Source organism: Ctenocephalides felis, unplaced genomic scaffold (assembly GCF_003426905.1).
Source record: "Ctenocephalides felis isolate EL2017-DRISC unplaced genomic scaffold, ASM342690v1 CF-g0.4_SCAFFOLD_00845, whole genome shotgun sequence".
In the NCBI taxonomy this organism is placed as follows: domain Eukaryota; kingdom Metazoa; phylum Arthropoda; class Insecta; order Siphonaptera; family Pulicidae; genus Ctenocephalides; species Ctenocephalides felis.
Genome location: NW_020536999.1, coordinates 89,715,956 through 89,734,522, shown reverse-complemented (window position 1 = coordinate 89,734,522; position 18,567 = coordinate 89,715,956). Strand labels below are relative to the sequence as shown.

Sequence of the window (18,567 nt, the reverse complement as noted above, 5' to 3'; positions counted from 1 at the left end):
CCATTCGCAAATTTGTAACACTTTGGAACAAATGTGTCTATAGCGTTCCATGCAGCATCACTTCTAAAAGAGTATCTTCTGAAGTAATTCTTCGACTTAATATCTCTTTTACTTAACAGTGTAAAAGAGTTTATAAGTATGTATGTGTGTGTGCGGACACCATTTTTGTCCACGATTTCGAGAGCATGGATTAACCTATTTGAATGATTCAAAGAACTTTCAATTCCTATCGATGATTGTATGGCAATATGACAATTTTAACAAAGTTTTCGTCGTTTTCATTTTTTCAAAATTTCAGTGTATAGTCTATGACAATTTTACCGTTTTGTCGTTGTAGTTTTTTAAAATTTTCAAAGTGTATAGGGAAAAGGCAGATCCAACCGTTTCGGGGCAAGAAGTGCCAAAAATGGCAATCCAGTTTGTGAGGGAACGGAGCAACAGATTTGAATGATTTACTTCACTTTCACTTTCATTGGCGGAATCGTGATGTTCTTCCAACGCGTTCTGGCAGATTGCGACAGTTTAAAACTAGTGTTTCCCGCCCCTGTTCCGATACACACTTCTCAATATTAGTGTATACACCAACACTAACACCAACCCAACGACACCAAAGCGTTCTGTTCTGTCAAATCACGAAGCGACCAGTCAGTAGCATATCGTACGCGAACAACACAACACTACATTGAAAATAATCTTAACCAAATCGAATCAATAAATAAATAACAAATAAATAATAACAATGTCCGAAACTAAGCAATAACCAAGGACAAACAACACTAATAACACAACCAACAACAGCCAGCTACTTGTGATAATAATTAAAATAGAAATTTATCTAATGAAAAATATCGACTAGCATTTATAGAGGAGCTAGAACGTTAAACTGCCGTTAATTAAGATTATAAATATTATTATAAAAAGTGTGTGAGTGTTAAACGATTGAATAAGACAAGAGAGTGTTAACTAATAATAAGATAAATCTTATTAAGTAAGAATTATTAATAAAGATCGTATTCTTTCGAGTGCTGTGATATTAATCGATATTTAAATTCGAGTTGTGACATTGGACGAAGTTTTATGTAAGTATTTTTAATACTTTTATGATGGTAATTTTTCGAATATAAAGTATAAAATTTTGAGAACCTTTTTTCTAGGTTCTCAACTAGTTCTAGCTTTTGACACATTTTTAGACAAATGTCTGTCGTCACTTCTTAAATTTTTCGACCCATTTGACAACGTTTTAAAAATCTAGACACGACACTTACTCAGGCATTTTGACACTTCTTAGACAAGGTGGTCAACTAGTTATAGCTTTTTACACATAAGATTAGACAAATGTCTGTCATCACTTCTTAAACTTTTCGACCCATTTGACAACGTTTTAAAAGTCTAGACACTTACTCAAGACACTTTGACACTTACTCAGACATTTTGGCACTTTCTCAGACATTTTGACACTTCTCAGACAAGGTTCTCAAGTAGTTCTAGCTTTCGACACATTTTTAGACAAATGTCTGTCATCACTTTTTAAACTTTTCGATCCATTTGACAAAGTTTTAAACTTCTAGACACTTACTCTGACATTTTGATACTTTTTCAAAAGTTTTGACACTTACTCAGACATTTTGACACTTTCTCAAACAAGGTTCTCAAGTAGTTCTAGCTTTTGACACATTTTTAGACATATGTCTGCCATCACTTTTTAATCTTTTTGACACTTACTCAAACATTTTGATACTTTTTCAGAAAATTTTGACACTTTTCAGACTAGGTTTTCAAGTAGTTCTAGCTTTCGACACATTTTTAGACAAATGTCTATCATGATTTTTTAAACTTTTAGACCCATTTGACAAAGTTTTAAACATCTAGAATTCTAGACACTTACTCAGACATTTTGACACTTTTCAGACAATGTTATAACGACACTTATATTACATAATTTAACATTTTCTTAGTCTTAGGCATATTGACATTGTTAGTTATTGGCATTTTTAACATTTTGACACATTCTCAGACATTTCTATTCTTTCTTGACTTTTGGACATTTTTTCAAAAATTTTGACATTTTGAGTCAGGCATTGGCAGTTTCTCACACATTTTCGCTACCTTTTTTAGACATTAGTCAATTCGTCAATAGCATATTCTTCGACATTTTGATACATTTTTGACACTATCAGACATTTTGACACTTTTTCAGACATTAATCATATTTAGTCAATATCCCAGTTATTTTGACATTTTTTTTGTTAATTTCTCATTTTGAAAGTTTTCGACAATGGCAAAACGACACTTACTTGACATTTTTTTAGACATATTGATCTTTTTGATCATTAGTTGATAGCATCGTTAACATTTAAACATCTAGACACTTACACAGACATTTTGACACTTTTTCAGACATTTCGACACTTTTTAGACATTGGCATAATAGATTTATATCTTACACATTTTCTTGTTCTTATAAAAATGAGAGAGAGAGAGGATTTTGTTCTTATAAAATTCCTAATCATATATGTATCTTAAAGTGTTTATCACTCATTATTTTAATCAGTATCTTAAAATGATAAAATTATTAAAATATGGTAATCATTTAATTACAATTTTAAAAAAATCTCCTCGGTTAATCATTTTAACATTTTATAATTTAATCATTTTTATACCATTAATTTATTTTCCCTACTTGACTGTACTTCTGGTCATGGTCACCCCTTCTATCTATGAATGGTAACTAAGGGCGCCCTAGTGGTAAATCGATAACTTAGGGAACCCCCTGTGTATACAATGTATGTCAAACATATATTATTAAACATATAAAAAGGACCCTGTTGATTATTATACGATACTCCCTTGAGACAACATAGAAAAGGTTAATAAAAAAAATATATAAAAAATGGGATAAGATTGCTAAGTTATTATACAGTAAGATAAGAGAACTATAGTTCTTTTTTTACTAGCGTCAGTTTACTAAAATGAACTAAAACTTTTTTATAAAGAATTACTTGAACATTTATAGTACGTGTACTTTACCTAGAGAGATCGCGTTTTAAAACAAACGTTGAATTTGAAGCACACTAGTGCCATCTGTGATATGCTGAAAACACTCACACAGAATAAAGTGCATTTGTTCTATGTTTACCCCCCCATGGTTACAATAATACTCTTCTTTTATCTATGGTTACAACTATATTTTCCATCCATAGATAAAAGAAGAGTATATTCGTAGATATGTAATGCATTCATCCATTACTGTCACCGAATTATTTTAATGTCAACTGGCTCGTTTACAACAAATTTTGATATTTACCGTCTATTATTTAATTTACCATCGTGTTTATAGAACTAAAATAGTCTTCTTCGAAATTTTGTTGAATAACATTCGAAATAATTGTCAAAAGGCCAAAATGGACGGCAGTCAAAAAAACGACTGCTGGCGTCATCTGTTGGCAGCGGGTGGTAAAAGAAGCTTCGGATTTATAATAAAATTTATAATATATTTTGTAATCTTTGAATTATTAGATTAATTTGGGTGAGATAAATTTGTCAAGAATTAAATTATCTAAACTCTAAAACAACTCGGTATACTTTAAATTGCAATTAAAATTTAAAGTTTGTGTGCTTGTTTATTTTATCTTTTGTAATTTTATACCCTATGTTGTTTTTGTTTCTTAGTAGTAAAAACTGTAAAAATACTATCTATTTGCTATGCGATCAGGCGTATTTTACATATAAACAATGCAAGAAAGAATGTTATGATAACTGCATCCTTCTGATGTGCATTTATAACATACGATTTATGTGTGAAACACCTGATCATACAGCAATTGGATAAACATCTTCACAGTTTTTACTACCAAGAAACAAGCATAACATAGCGTTGCCATAACAACGTCGGTTGTTGTGTCTGCAACAACTTCATAGTGTATTGACTCATTTGTTGAGCTCTTATTTATTATATTTCTTGTAACTTTTGAACCATTCGATTGATATGAATGATGTATTCGGGAAATATGAACAAAATTAAACTAGTGGGGTGCTTGGCATCGTGCTTTAGGGCAAATTGCTTCAACTTCCCGTACCGTAATTTAAAATCTTGGTACGGAACCCAAAAAATTTACACAAAATGTGTACACATTATTAAAATCTCTATCAAATATCTGATAATTTGATGTACATATGTCCAATAAACATTTTTTACAGCCAAATGACATGTTACTAACTTATTTTTTATTGAGAGTCCGTAACCGCTGGACCTGCCTTCCCAAAAATTTAATCAGTTCTTCATCTTGTCAATACAAGTAAAATGTTTTTTGAATTATTAAAATCGAACGCTCCGTTCTCTTAAAAACTGAGTTACCGTTTTTGGCACTTTTTGCCCCGTATCTTCGAAAAGGCTAGACCTGCCTTCGCCAAAAACTAATCAGCACGTCTCCTTATCAATACGTTTTATAAATTATCCAAATCGGTTGATCGGTGTTTCCGAAATCGTCGACGAAAATTTGTATCCGCACACTTACACACACACATCCATTTTTTCTAAGGTATGCCAAAATGTTCAGAAGTTTTTAAAACGTAAAGATATATACAAATTTTCATTTTCGATTTTTTTGCGATTACTATAACTTACCCTACGGGAAGTTAAAAAAAACTCGCGAATTCCGAGATTTATATGAATTTTGCCGCCGGTGCGGCAGCATCCGAGTGGGAAGGGTTGAAAAAGACTTTTTATCAAAATTATAATATGAATGATCAAATTATTTCAAAATGATGTTTATTTACGTAAATATGTATAAATTTAAAAACAATAACAAAAACACAGACTTGTTAATTAATTTAAATCGAAAATATTTATCAAAACAGATAAGATGGAAATCAGTAAATATTTCTAATCGAATACTTTGTTGCATCAGCCAAAAATATTATTATAGATATATATACATATATACATATATATATATATATATATATATATATATATAAATTAATAATATTTGTTTGTTATTTATAGAATATTCCACCCTCGTGTTCTTTTCATGAGTTGCTCTTGAATTACAAAAAAATGATAAAATTTATTTCTGTCGATTCGACATGTTATTGTTATTGCAACAATTTTATGAGAGTTTCAAGTAAACAAATTAAAGTATTTTATTATTGCAAATTAGACGACGCAATTTTTTGATAAGAGACGAAAAGTATGGAAAATTGTAAATTATATTTATATATTTTATATATAAAATTCTTCTGTACGGGTGTATGATTTGATACTTCTCCTAAACGGTTATTCGGTTTTTGATAATTCCTTTTAGAGTTTGTCAAAGGAAATTTTTAAGATTTAATGAGCTATAGAACAATAGTAAATTGTAGAAATAAATGGCAAAAATTACAAAAAAAACACTTATCATTGTTTGACATTGAAAACATTTGCTAGAAATGTCAATTCATTTGAAATTTAAATTTGGCTGAATTTATGAGCCTAGATAATATTAGAATGTAATATACAAGAAAAATGTAAGTCACATTATTATTGCCGAAAAGCAGCTGAGATGTGCCAGAAATTAAAATAATATAAGATACAGTCAACAGTATATTTTTGGCAGATGAAATTATATAATTAAACTTATGCATGTCGCATTTGGGTTTACTTTACTAAATTATTTAACAAGACAAAAAAATATTTTTACTTATTAAAAAAATGACTCAAAATTTTGTTTCATGTATGAAAAATTCATTTGTTTGGCATTGGATATGGATTATTTAGTTAGTTGATTGTAGATTGAATAGTTCACATATAAACTAGATTTTACAAATTAATTCACCTAAGACTTGAACAATAATGTTTATTAGATTATTAGTAAGAAAAATGTACTTTAGAAATTTTAATTGCCAAAAGGAAACTAATATATGGTACAAGATTAAGAAAATTATAGACTAAATTATTGAAGCAATTATGTTGTGTAGAAAAATCAAGTGTGATATTGTTTGTTCACCGCAGATACTATATTATTTTTTTCTGAATTTCTTATACTGCTTAAACTAACACCATAAATTAATCACAAAAGCAGGACATCAAATGGGATATTAAAAAATATAAAATGGGATATTAAAAAAAATTGGAACTTTTGAATTGTAGACATGGGTACATGACGTCTGTCGGGTCATCTCATAATTTTTTCAAAATGGTATGAATTAAGTATTAACAACCATAAAAAACGCTCTGGTGCAATTGATAATTTTTATACATTTGATTTGAATTAGTTATTTTATATCGAGAAGTTTGTACCTCACAGAAATATCTTGCTGGATGTTGCCTCATCTTTGCAAATTCGTTTCGCAGAATTAATTCTTTCCCTGTTTTTTCTTTTATCTTTTCTACAACCAAAGCTATAGCATTTTTTATTGTTTTACTATTATTATTAGCATAAGTAATCTCTATTTAGAAAATAAATAGTAATTGAACTTTCTACTATGTTAATCATAACAAAACAACAAACTATTTTTATTTCATATCATTTAATGGTCTCAATAGTCTCTCAACTATTTTAGTATATTTCAAGCTTCTATTTTATAAAATAGAAATCTTTTGAAATCTTCGATTATATTCAGGAGGCCCGAAGAAACCTTTCTGGTTAAAAACTACATATTAATACAAAGCTTGTTTTTTTTACAAATAGGAAAAAATTGATATATTTTAAAAAGATGATAAATAGGAATATAAGAGTGTAGTGTAATACATAAAATGTAGTTAACAAACAAAGTTTATGAAGCTTACGGAGTTATTTAAAAACTTCTTAGAAAGAATTTATAGGTACTACAAACTACAAACCTCTTCTCAGACTTCACTTAAGCTTCAATTGACAAAAGTATGATCTTTTCAATGTAAATGAATGAATATTACTATTTTGAAGTATTTTATGGTTGTATTGTGTCTCGAATAAGTAGAATTTTGTAACAAATTACAAACCTTGTCTCAAACTACAATTAAGCCTCGATAGACAAAAGCATGATCTTGTCAAAAATATTGAACTATTTATGTTTTCAATGTTCCTAAATAGTCTAAAAAAAGGGCAAAAACGACATAAATTACCATAGTAGTACCAGATTGTATCTGTATTGTTTGTATTGTGTCTCGAAGAACTTATGCATATGTACAAGCCTCATCTCGAACTGCAATTAAGCCCCTATTGACACACATATGATCTTATCAACTACCTATAAGTTATAAATGCACTTTAAACATCTAAAAGAGTGAAAAAAACGACATGAATTATCATATTTTCAAAGCACTTTGAATTACTTGCACAATCTTATCAACTTGAAGACGCCGGTGTTAAGATAACATATATGTAAAAATTATGCAAATCATGCAATAAAAATATAAAAAATTGTAAAAATTACAACAAAATTTACGTTAAAATTTAAATAAACATTAAAGTTTAATTTATAAAATGACAAATTATCAAAAAGACTTACAGGACCGATGACATAACCTCAAATCCAATTTTCAACTTACTTTTATCACGTTTCTTTTAACTTGTAACAAACACTATGTATTATATTGTATAAAGCACATTTTTAACTATAATTTAGCACTAAATTATCACAGAATTTAATCGAAATTTAAATTTAAAGCGACATGATTTTTATTCTTGCACAAAACTGCTGCGCAATATGTCAGATGGTTGACAGTTTTATTGTTGTGAAGTTGGATGTAAGAATTGTTGCGTTTGTTAGGGCGCTAAATTTGAAATAGAAATAAATGAATTGTAAGATAAATAAGAATTTCTGCTTTATATGATTAAATATTAATAAAAAAATCAAATATTATGTTTGTTATTGTGCAGAAATTAATACAGATGAAATGTAAATGATTGAAGGTGTAAAAAAATGATTTTAGTAGACTAAAAATACTTTAAAATCTACTCCAATGATTCTAAACCCACTACAATGATTTTAAATCTACTACAATGACTTTCAATCTCCAAAAATGAATAAGATTTGCAATTGCAACTTTATTTATACAAAAATAAATCTATAAAGCATATATAAAAGATGTTATGTAGAGATAACATTGATAAACTAGTCAATACAGTTTTACATTGTTTTAGGACAATAATTTGAATTATTTCAAATTCAGAACAATATTCTTATAAAAGTACAGTACACATTTGTACATTTATTTCACATAGGTATAAATACACTTAAAAACTACTTTATTTTCTTTTTGCAAACTTTTGGAAGTTGGTCTAAGGTAACTTGCTTCGACTCTGATTTGATTATCTTCATCAAACTCCAAAATGCTTTGATTTACAAAAAAAAATATCATATGTTTAGTATAATAATAGAGCATATAAAATTTTTAATACTTTTCAATTAATTTAAAATAATTGTTTCATTTAACATTGTTTCAAAATTGATACATATAACTATAGCAGTTTAATGCTTAAATATAATATTTATATATTCACAACATCAATTTATAATATTATTATACAATGTTAATTTTAAAATTTACATATTTTAATTGACTATTTTGCATTATTTTGTAGCAATGCTTGCTATTTTAAGTAATATATTAGACCATAGTATTTTTATATGTTTTAGTAGCTACTTCTTTAGATCCTGAAACATAAAAAGCTGTATATAATATAAATTATTAATTTTAATATTGCATTAGTTATACAAACCAATTAAAAGTCTATTAATCATCATCCTAATGCAGATATTGATGGTACATATAATTAAATATATATAAAAGTACCATAATAGTTTGTTCATTATATGAAATGTTTTATTTACTAAAATGTCTTCGGGCAAATGCTAATTATTATGGATTCTTTGTTTTAACTTTTATAAAATAGCAGTTAAAAAACGATTAGTTAAATTCGTTATTAATCCTCTGACTAATTGACATTATGAAGAATTGTATATTGATGGAATAGAATTATGTGATAGACATCACAAAATATTATAGTACCATCAATATTCAAATGCTGAAATACAAATTACATTAATTATTCTATGAATATACAAATAAACCAAGTATATCAATACCTTTTTATTTTTTATAAATTCTTCTATAGACATCATTCTCATATGAAACAATATGAAATGAATATGAATCCATAATCCGAAATGATTCTTAAATAAAAATGTTCTCAGGCAAATGTTAATTATGAATTCTAGGTTTCAACTCTTATAAACTAGCAGTTAAAAAACTATTAGTTAAATTTGTTATTAGTCATTCGACAAATTGATATTATAAGAAACAGCATATTGATGGAATTTAATTATGTGATAGATACCACTAAACATCATAGTAGTTGAATAAACCAAGTATATCAATACCTTTCAGATGAATATATTAATGAACCAAGTATATCAATACCTTTTTATATTTTATTGTGAATTAGAGGAAATTATTGGAAAAGGTAGAGTTAAATCCTTTGATAGACATCACATCATTCATCGTGGTATAAGCATTTAAATCCTGAAATATAAATTAAATTAATTATTTTAATAATATGACATTATTCAAGAATAATGTCATATAATATATATATATATATATATATATATATATATATATATATATATATATAACTTTCTATTACATATTGATGTATCCAAATGAAATAGACAACATTAAATAATTCGATAGACATAACATAGATCAATAATCAAATCCTAAAATTCAAATTATATAAATTATATATGTAAACATATTCTAATATACCTTTTTATGTTCTTTCATATATCAATGGTTATCGTTTATGTATTATAATAGTTTTTGATACCAAATAATGACAATTTGATTGCTCGAAACTTAATTTTTGACAATATCTTCATTGGGATTCCATTCAATTATAAATAAATAAATATAGATGGAATTGAAATATATGATAGACATCGCAAAACATCATAGTAGTATCAACATATATATGTTCTGAACTATAAATAAAATAAATTATTCTGTGAATATGAAATATACCAAGTATATCTTTACCTTTTTATGTTTTATTGTATATTAGACTATTTAATGGAATAGGTAGAGTTAAAGTCTTCAATATACATCACATAATTAATTCTAGTAATATCAGCATTTGAATCCTAAAATATAAATTATATTTATTATTCTATGAAATTGGAAATTTCAATCTTTTAACTTTCTATTACATATCGATGTATCCAAATGAAAGATAACATTAAATAATTCGATAGACATAACATATGTCAATAATCAAATCCTAAAATTCAAATTATATAAATTATACATATAAAAATATTTTAATATACCTTTTTATGATCTTTTATATATCAATGGTTATTGTTTATGTGTTATAATACTTTTCGATATCATATAATGACAATTTGATTGCTCGAATCTAAATTTTTGACTATGACACTATCTTGGTTGGGCTTCCATTCAATTATAAATAAATAAATCTTCACTAAAAACAAATAATGAAATTAATAAATATTGAAAAGAAGGTTGAAAAGTTATATAAAATAAATATAATATGATAATTTAAACAAATTAACATAATTAAATATAATAATTCTAATTTATTCATTGTAGACAAGAAGACAAGCATATATTATTTTATTAAATTTAAATAAATTATTTTATTATATTTAAATAAATATTATATATTTACTTACTTATTAATGTTTTGTGCAACAAATTTGAACTGTCAAAAAAGTAGCATGAAGTTGTCTTCAAAATATTTAGTTTATTTATATTTTTAAACATTGTAATTAATTAATATTAAGTTATAATTGATTATTTTTTTGGTATTATTTAAATAAAAATAACTAAGATTCAAAATATATTTTTTAAATCAATAATTTTAAATAAATAAAAAATATGCCAAATACCATATTCGTTGCAAAGTTCAGAGCAGTTCAAAAATGGTGTGCAGAAAAAACGCGAATAATGCTTTTGGTGTTTTAGAACAATTTATTGTTATTAGTAGTAGTTATTTGTCATTGTTAATATATTAAATATGTGCGTATAAATCAAAATCAGTAAAAAAACATATTGGTACGTACATAATAATAATAAATTTATTTTAATTACTTAAAATTGTTACTACAGTTTGCATTCAAAATGGCGTAATGTCAAAAATTAATGTACTACAAAATATTATAAAATTCATATAAATTAAAAGTAATCCCTAAATTGAGTCGTTTTATACAACTGCAATAATATCCTCTATCCAGGTTTCATATTAATAAGTGTTATAAAAATATTACTAAAATAATATTTCTACTTACTACTTTCTCTATAGTAATTTATTCTAATATGTCCTTTATTATTTTAGATTGAATTGAAGAAAATGTTGAACAGCTTAGCAGCTTATTTGCTTGGAGGAGCAGCACAGCCAGTCAATGAACCTGAGAACCAAAACCCGCCTATGAGAATCACTTCTGTTGAAGTTGATGACTGGTTGCTCGTGGATAAAGGTAATTATAAAAGTAGATTGTAGTTGATAATTAACACTTATGATCAACGGTGATACAAAGTAGATTGTAGTCAACAATTGATACTTATGATCAATGGTCATCTGAGTCCATCTTAATGAACAAGTGGTTCCTCGATTCTGGTTTCTAATACCTCTGTGTCTATTCTAGAGCTTCCATCTGATTCTGAGGAATCTGTCGACTCTCCTGCAGCAAGATTGACTGACAGTGAAGGTGAGCAGCGTTCTTCACCACCTCCTGTGCTTCCAACGCACAAGCAACATGGGTCCAGGAATTTTAGACAGGTATCTAATATAAGAAATACATTTGTTGACAATTGTCACGCAGGTTACAATGTTTTATTTAGAACTAGTTAGGTAAATAAGCAATAAATAAGTAAGTTAGAAAAAAGTTAGATGTAATAGAGCCCCAGAAATAAAATCCAAATTGTAACTGGATTTTTACAGTGTGTTTAGGTATAACATATCGATATTCACCAGCTAAAGAGCAGTAATTATTGAACTGCCAAGACAGATCAAATTTAACACAATACTTTGATTAATTAATTTAAATAAAATCCTAAAAACTGTTTAAGAAATCCATTAATATATTTCTTCTGTATCTAAGTAAGGTTTTAATAGTTTATATTCTTATAAAGGTTGATAAATCTCGAAGTGCTTCATGTTCCCCTGCGAGGACTATGGAAGAATCATGGTTTGTTACCCCACCACCATGCTTTACTTCACAAGGTCCCGGAGAGCTTGCAACTGGACCCCTTGAAAACTTGCTTATCGAGCACCCAAGGTAATAATGATAATAAACTGATATAAAAGATAATTAATCTTTACAGGTAGTGAAACTAACTTTGCTGAGCTTATAATATTTTAGATCTTACGATATTTTAGAATTATTTCACATATTTCTTTTATTGAATAACTAGATTCAATAAAAGAAATATGTGAAATAATTTGGATCAAAATAATAACAAAGAAATGACCCGGTCGATCTTTACTTAAAACTTATTAACTAATTAACATATTAAGTGTTGAAGAGGATTCGAAGAGACAAAAGCGAATTTAGTATTTGCTTATAATTTATTTCATATACAAATCTTATTTTTATTTAAATAAAAATACCTATAACAATTTTCTTCTTATCTAGTATGTCTGTCTACCAACGCGGTCGCTACACGACCCTCGAAGCCCTCGAGTTGACCGACGAGAACACCCGCGACGACTCCCCAGCCCCCACGGAGGCCCCAACGGACCCCACGAACACATCGAACGACTCTGGTTCAGCTCGGGGCTTACGTGGTGCCCGAGGCTCACCCACTGCACAAATGCAGAGAGAGGAGAAAGAGAAGAATTCAAAGAAGAGCAATAAAGGTAGACAGCCTTTGAAAAGGGGAGCTCTCGAGAGGAGCAATAAAGCTCGGGAGGTTAACACCAGAAATGCCAGAAGACGTAGGGCTGATCATGCTCAAGCTCAGAGGCACTCCAGGGCTAACAATAATCGTAAGTGCTGCTAAGGTTAAGGATAGATGGTAGAGGATGGTGAAATGTTATTGAAGGACTAGAAGGACTTTGATATCATATCACTGTCGCATGGTGTTCTCACGTTGTTTTTAACATTTGTAAAAGTATTTTTTAATTTGACAATCATACAAATTTTTGAATAACCATTATGGAATGCAAATTATAAGTATTTAACAAAAGTGTTGAAAATATTATCGTGAGCACCAAATTAAAAACAACATCAAATATTATTTTCCAATCAAAAATTAAATTTTAGTTATCAAGATTATTATTAATGCACACAAAAAGTGTAGCTCGAGCTATTACCAAGCTTGTTGAAAAAAGAAAAATGTATTATATCAGAAAAATTATTAAATTTAGATTGTGTGTTTTTAAAAGTGTAAAGAATAGATGAAAGCGTCACAAAAAAAATTAAAATAAAATTAGTTAGTAAAGAGCGAAATGAAAAAAAATTATTAGATTAAGTTTTGAAAATTATAATGTCGACCCGGAATATATTAATTTGAATCAAAGGGGACATTTTTAATGTTTAATGTATAAGTGAGAGACCAGGAATGATTTTGGTTACAAAATGGTAATGGATGTATTTATTTTATGCAGTTGTCCAGTACTTAATGGATCGAGGAAAAATTATGTACATACATACATACATACATACAATCACACACACATTATATATATATATATACTAGATGACCCGACATACGTTGTCCTATTTGTACACTATTGAATCTACGATCAACTTACTTAATATTCCATATCCAATGCCAAACAAATGAATTTTTTTTAATAAGTAGAAAGATTTTTTTGTATTGTTAAATAATTTAGTAAAGTAAATCAAAATGCGACATGCATACGTTTAAAAAAATAATGTACATGCAATTTTGGACTGTTGCGTTATTTATTAAATTGAACTATATAATTTCATCTGCCAAACATATACTGTTGACTGTATCTTATATTATTTCAATATCTGGCATATCTCAGCTGCTTTTCAGTAATAATAATGTAGGTGGACATTACATTTTTCTTGTATATTATATTCTAATATTATCTAGTCTCATAATTTCAGCTAAATCCAAATTTCAAGTGAATTGACAAGCCTAGCAGATGACAGTTCAAATATTTTCAATGTCAAACAATGATAAGTGGTTTTTTGTAATTCTTGCCATTTATTTCAACAATATTACTGTAGTTTTATCGTTCACTTAACAATTTTCTTTGACAAACTCTAAAAAGATTTATCAAAATCTGAATAACCGTTTAGGAGGAGCATCAAATCATACACCCGTACAGAAGAATTTTATATATATATATATATATATATATATATATATATTTATATATATTTATATATAACATTATTAATAATTATATTGATAAATATAATCAATATCAAATATATTTAATATTTTTCTCGGTAATAAAACAAAATTTTATACATTTGTATAAATTGCATAAAATTATATAATATTAATGTTATACAAGATATACATACAATATATATATATATATATATATATATATAATATGTATATAATTATACATAATAAATATAATATATATTTATGTATATATCTATAATATCCATTTTGTAACCAAAACCAAAATCATTGTTGTTCGATAGAATGTTTTACGATACATAAAAATGAGTGGCATTACAAATGAATTATAATTATAATTATATTATATATATAAATATACATATACATATATATGTATATATATAATAAAAAAAAACTTAATACATCCAAAGAAACCGTTTTGATTTCTTTGGTTCTATCGATAACTTTTTTAAAAGAACTTGAATGTAATATATTATATATATAGAAATATTATTATGTCTTAGATTGTATTTAAAAAAACAAATTCATCGTATTGATGGATTATCCAAAAAAAAAAAAAGTTTAACACACAAATATTTTAATTGATGTATCTGTGTGTGTGTTAGTAGTTCATTAAAAATTTTGCAGAGTGGAAGTTCAAATAGTTACAGTACTATTTATATTATTTAAATTAAATATAACTCTTATCATTTTCCACTTTGCAAATTCAATCTGTAATTCATTACAACAAAAGCAATGATATTTTTTTTTTAATTAAAAAATCAATTTATTATTAAACCACTCCAGTACCAATGAAATAATAATAATATATTTATCTATTAGGATGTAAAAAAAAATGGATGATGAATAGAGGTTGAGTTTTATCGATTGATGGGAAGACTTGGAAAACCTGTAGTGTTTTCTTTGGCTTCCAGTCGATAAAATAATTGCAAATAAAACATTTGTTACTTTTATGAAAATCTATTTCAAATGATCTCACTTAATCAATTTTTGATTAGCAACCCAGTGAACCAAAAGAGTAAAGGAAAGGTTGATGTTACGTAACATATGTAACAGACACGTTGATGTTACGTAACACATATAACGTTGTACTGTAAACCAGAAGAAGCTAAATGTTTAAATAAATTTTAGACTGCTTTCCTGGTATAAACAAGAAAACGCAGTTGTTTCATTTTTGTAACGTACATATGTAATAGATAGGTTGATGTTACGTAACACATATAACGTTGTACTGTAAACTAGAGGAAGCTAAATGTTTAAATAAATTTAAGACTACTTTCTTGGTAATAACAAAGAATGTAGTAGTTTCATTTTTGTTGCGTCATAATATCTTATATCAGGCATGTTTTGCAACAACGTTTAATAAATGTGATAAATAATTAAAGAATGCTACTTGAAAATTACGTAATTTTAAAGTATGTAACATAATCTCAATTTATTTCAAGTAGTTCACCTTTTTGTATGCAACAATTATAAAAAAAAGCTAAGTAAAACGATGCCTAAATAAAGTTACAGAAATTTTCCTCCAAATTACGTAATTTTAATGTATGTAATGTAATTATTTTATAAGCAACATTTATGAAATAGTGTAAATTATAAGCAGGCTACATATTTTACAACGACGTTGTGCTTATGTAACTAGGGTTATCGCGTGTTTCTCCCTGTTACGTAACTTTAACGTTCATGATTTCAACCTATTAGAAGTAATTAGCCTATTTTTACCTATTTTAAGAATGTTTTTTAACTAAAGTTACAAGATGGTTTCTCCGAATTACGTAATTTTAACGTATGTAATGTAACTTTAATCCATTGACGCGCTATTTTGTAAGTAATATTCTTGAAACAGTGTAAATTATGGGCAGACTACATATTTTACAACGATGTTGTGCTTATGTAACTAAGGTTACCGTGTGTTTCTCCCCTGTTACGCAACTTCAATGTTCATAGTTTTAACTCATTACAAGTAATTTGCCTATTTGAGTTACGTAGTTGTAACGTATGTAATATTACATCAATCAAGTGATGCGCTTTTTTGTATGTAAAATTTATGAACTAAGGTTACCTCGTGCTTCTTCCCTATTTTGTTTCTCCGAGTTACGTAAATGTAACGTGTGCAATATTACATCAATCAAGTGATGCGCTATTTTGTAAGCAACATTTATGAAACATTGTATGAGCAGACTCCATATTTTACAACGACATTGTGCTATATAACTAAACTTACCTGATGTTTCTTCCCTGTTACGTAACTTCAACGTTTATGGTTCACTGGACAATTCAAACGCAAAGAGAAGCCTCTTGCAAAAAGGGACTTCTTTAGTTTTTCTCTCGTTGTCAGTACAAATTAAAATTAAATCATTTTCTTGTCGACATTTTTTGTCGACGATATTACATTTTGCTATTTCTATGAAATATGATTATTCAGGTGAAAAAATAAATTAGATACTAATTTAAAAATAGTTACTCCTAAGCTGTAAAGATGACTTTAACAATGTTTAAATAATTGGATACATATTACTGGTAATTTTTATATAAAATGTGAAGATAATTCGACAGAACCAATTACCAATTACTTAGGGCAGGTGGCGAGGGCGTCTGCTGCAATATAATCAGTATCTCAACGAATTTTGTTGTTTTTAGATTACTACCATTATTTTTTTCACCTGAACAGTCGATCCTTTAGAACGATAAATGCACTGAGTTTTTGCAACACGACTAATTAATAATAATAATAAATAATAATTAATAATAATTGATAATTATAGAAAGATGGATGCGACATTTCTGTTTTTGCACGAAGTGAACAATTGTAATAGACCAAATTTAATTATCAATGGAAAAGAAATAAAATAAATATCCTAATGGATTCATTTAGACTTAGACTTTTATTTAATTATAATTATATTAATACGTTTGTGTTGCGTTGTTGTTACGTTGCACAAATGTTATGCAAGTGTTATCTTTTGCTTGCATGTTTCAGGTTATACAATATTTGATAAAAATAATATAATATAGATAAAAATAGTCTATTCTTAACTTTCCGTAGGGTAAGTTATAGTAATCGAAGGTGAAAATTTTTATATATCATTACGTTTCAGAGGTTTCTGAACATTTTGGCATACCTTAGAAAAAATATATGTATGTGTGCGTGTGTGTGCGGATACAAATTTTCGTCGACGATTTCGGGAATACGGTTCAACCTGGTTCAACCGATTTGAATTATTCAAAAAAACATTTGATTGCTGTTGATAAGGAGACATGCTGATTTGTTTTTGGCATAGACAGGTCTAACCGTTTCGAAGATACGGGGAAAAAGTGCCACAAACGGTAGCTCAGATTCTAAGAGAACAAAGTGTCCGATTTGAATAATTCAAAAAACATTTTACTTGTGTTGACAAGATGTACAACTGATTAAATTTTCATGAAGGCAGGTCTAGCGGTTTCGGAGATCTAGTGAAAAAACTAAAAGAAAATGCCATTTGGCGTTCAAAAATGATCATTAGACATATGCACATCAAATTATCTGATATTTTATAGAGATTTTAACAATAAGTATAAATTTTGTTTACATTCCTTTGGGTTCCGTACCAGTATTTATCCGTAGACGGCGACGCGGCGCTAACGCGCTTCGATATTTCGTCTCAATGCAGTTAAAGCAGTATGATTGCTTTGAAAACAAGTTCAGAATTTCCAAAATATGTCATCAAAATAAAGAAATCTTTTGTTTTTTTAAAAAAAAGTAAATTTCTCTCAAAAATTTATAGAATACAATCTGTTTTTTTTATTTTTCTCAAAAATCTAATTTTTTCGAAGTAAAATTTTTTCTAAAATGTCACTCTTTTTAAAAAAATAATAATTTTTGGCTATACTCTTTTTTTATCTATGATTTTTGGTACGGGAAGTTCCAGCAATTTGTCTTAAGGCACAATGCCATGCGCCCCATTAGTTTTAACAAAATATTCAAAGATATCTATCCACGGATTTGATGGCAACGGCAGGTCTAGCCATTTCGGAGATACGGAGCTAAATATGCAAAAAAATTCAGTTTTTGACATAACTAAGTATCCGATTTGAATGATTCATAAAATATATATGTATATATATAAATATGTATATATATAAATATCTATATACATACGTTCGTTGTAGATTATCCTTTAAACACATCCCATACTTTCATGTAAATATAAATTAATTGTAAACCATCCTTACAAAAACAATGTATATGA

The 18,567-nt window shown here is 27.5% G+C and overlaps 2 protein-coding genes across 2 annotated transcripts in view; one reads left to right on the top strand and one right to left on the bottom strand.

Moving 5' to 3' along the window:
* LOC113364049 (uncharacterized aarF domain-containing protein kinase 5) overlaps positions 1-7,648 on the bottom strand; it is a 115,252-nt gene extending 107,604 nt beyond the window's left edge. The window contains exon 1 of the mRNA XM_026606505.1: positions 7,508-7,648. The gene's annotated coding sequence lies outside the window, so the exon portion shown is untranslated. The remainder of the gene's footprint in view (positions 1-7,507) is intronic.
* LOC113364050 (tumor protein p53-inducible nuclear protein 2) overlaps positions 666-18,567 on the top strand; it is a 23,559-nt gene continuing 5,657 nt past the window's right edge. Inside the window, exons 1-5 of the mRNA XM_026606506.1 lie at positions 666-1,079; positions 11,319-11,460; positions 11,629-11,762; positions 12,116-12,261; positions 12,619-12,971. Coding sequence (XP_026462291.1) covers positions 11,334-11,460; positions 11,629-11,762; positions 12,116-12,261; positions 12,619-12,971 — 760 coding nt within the window. The 5' untranslated portion in view covers positions 666-1,079; positions 11,319-11,333. The remainder of the gene's footprint in view (positions 1,080-11,318; positions 11,461-11,628; positions 11,763-12,115; positions 12,262-12,618; positions 12,972-18,567) is intronic.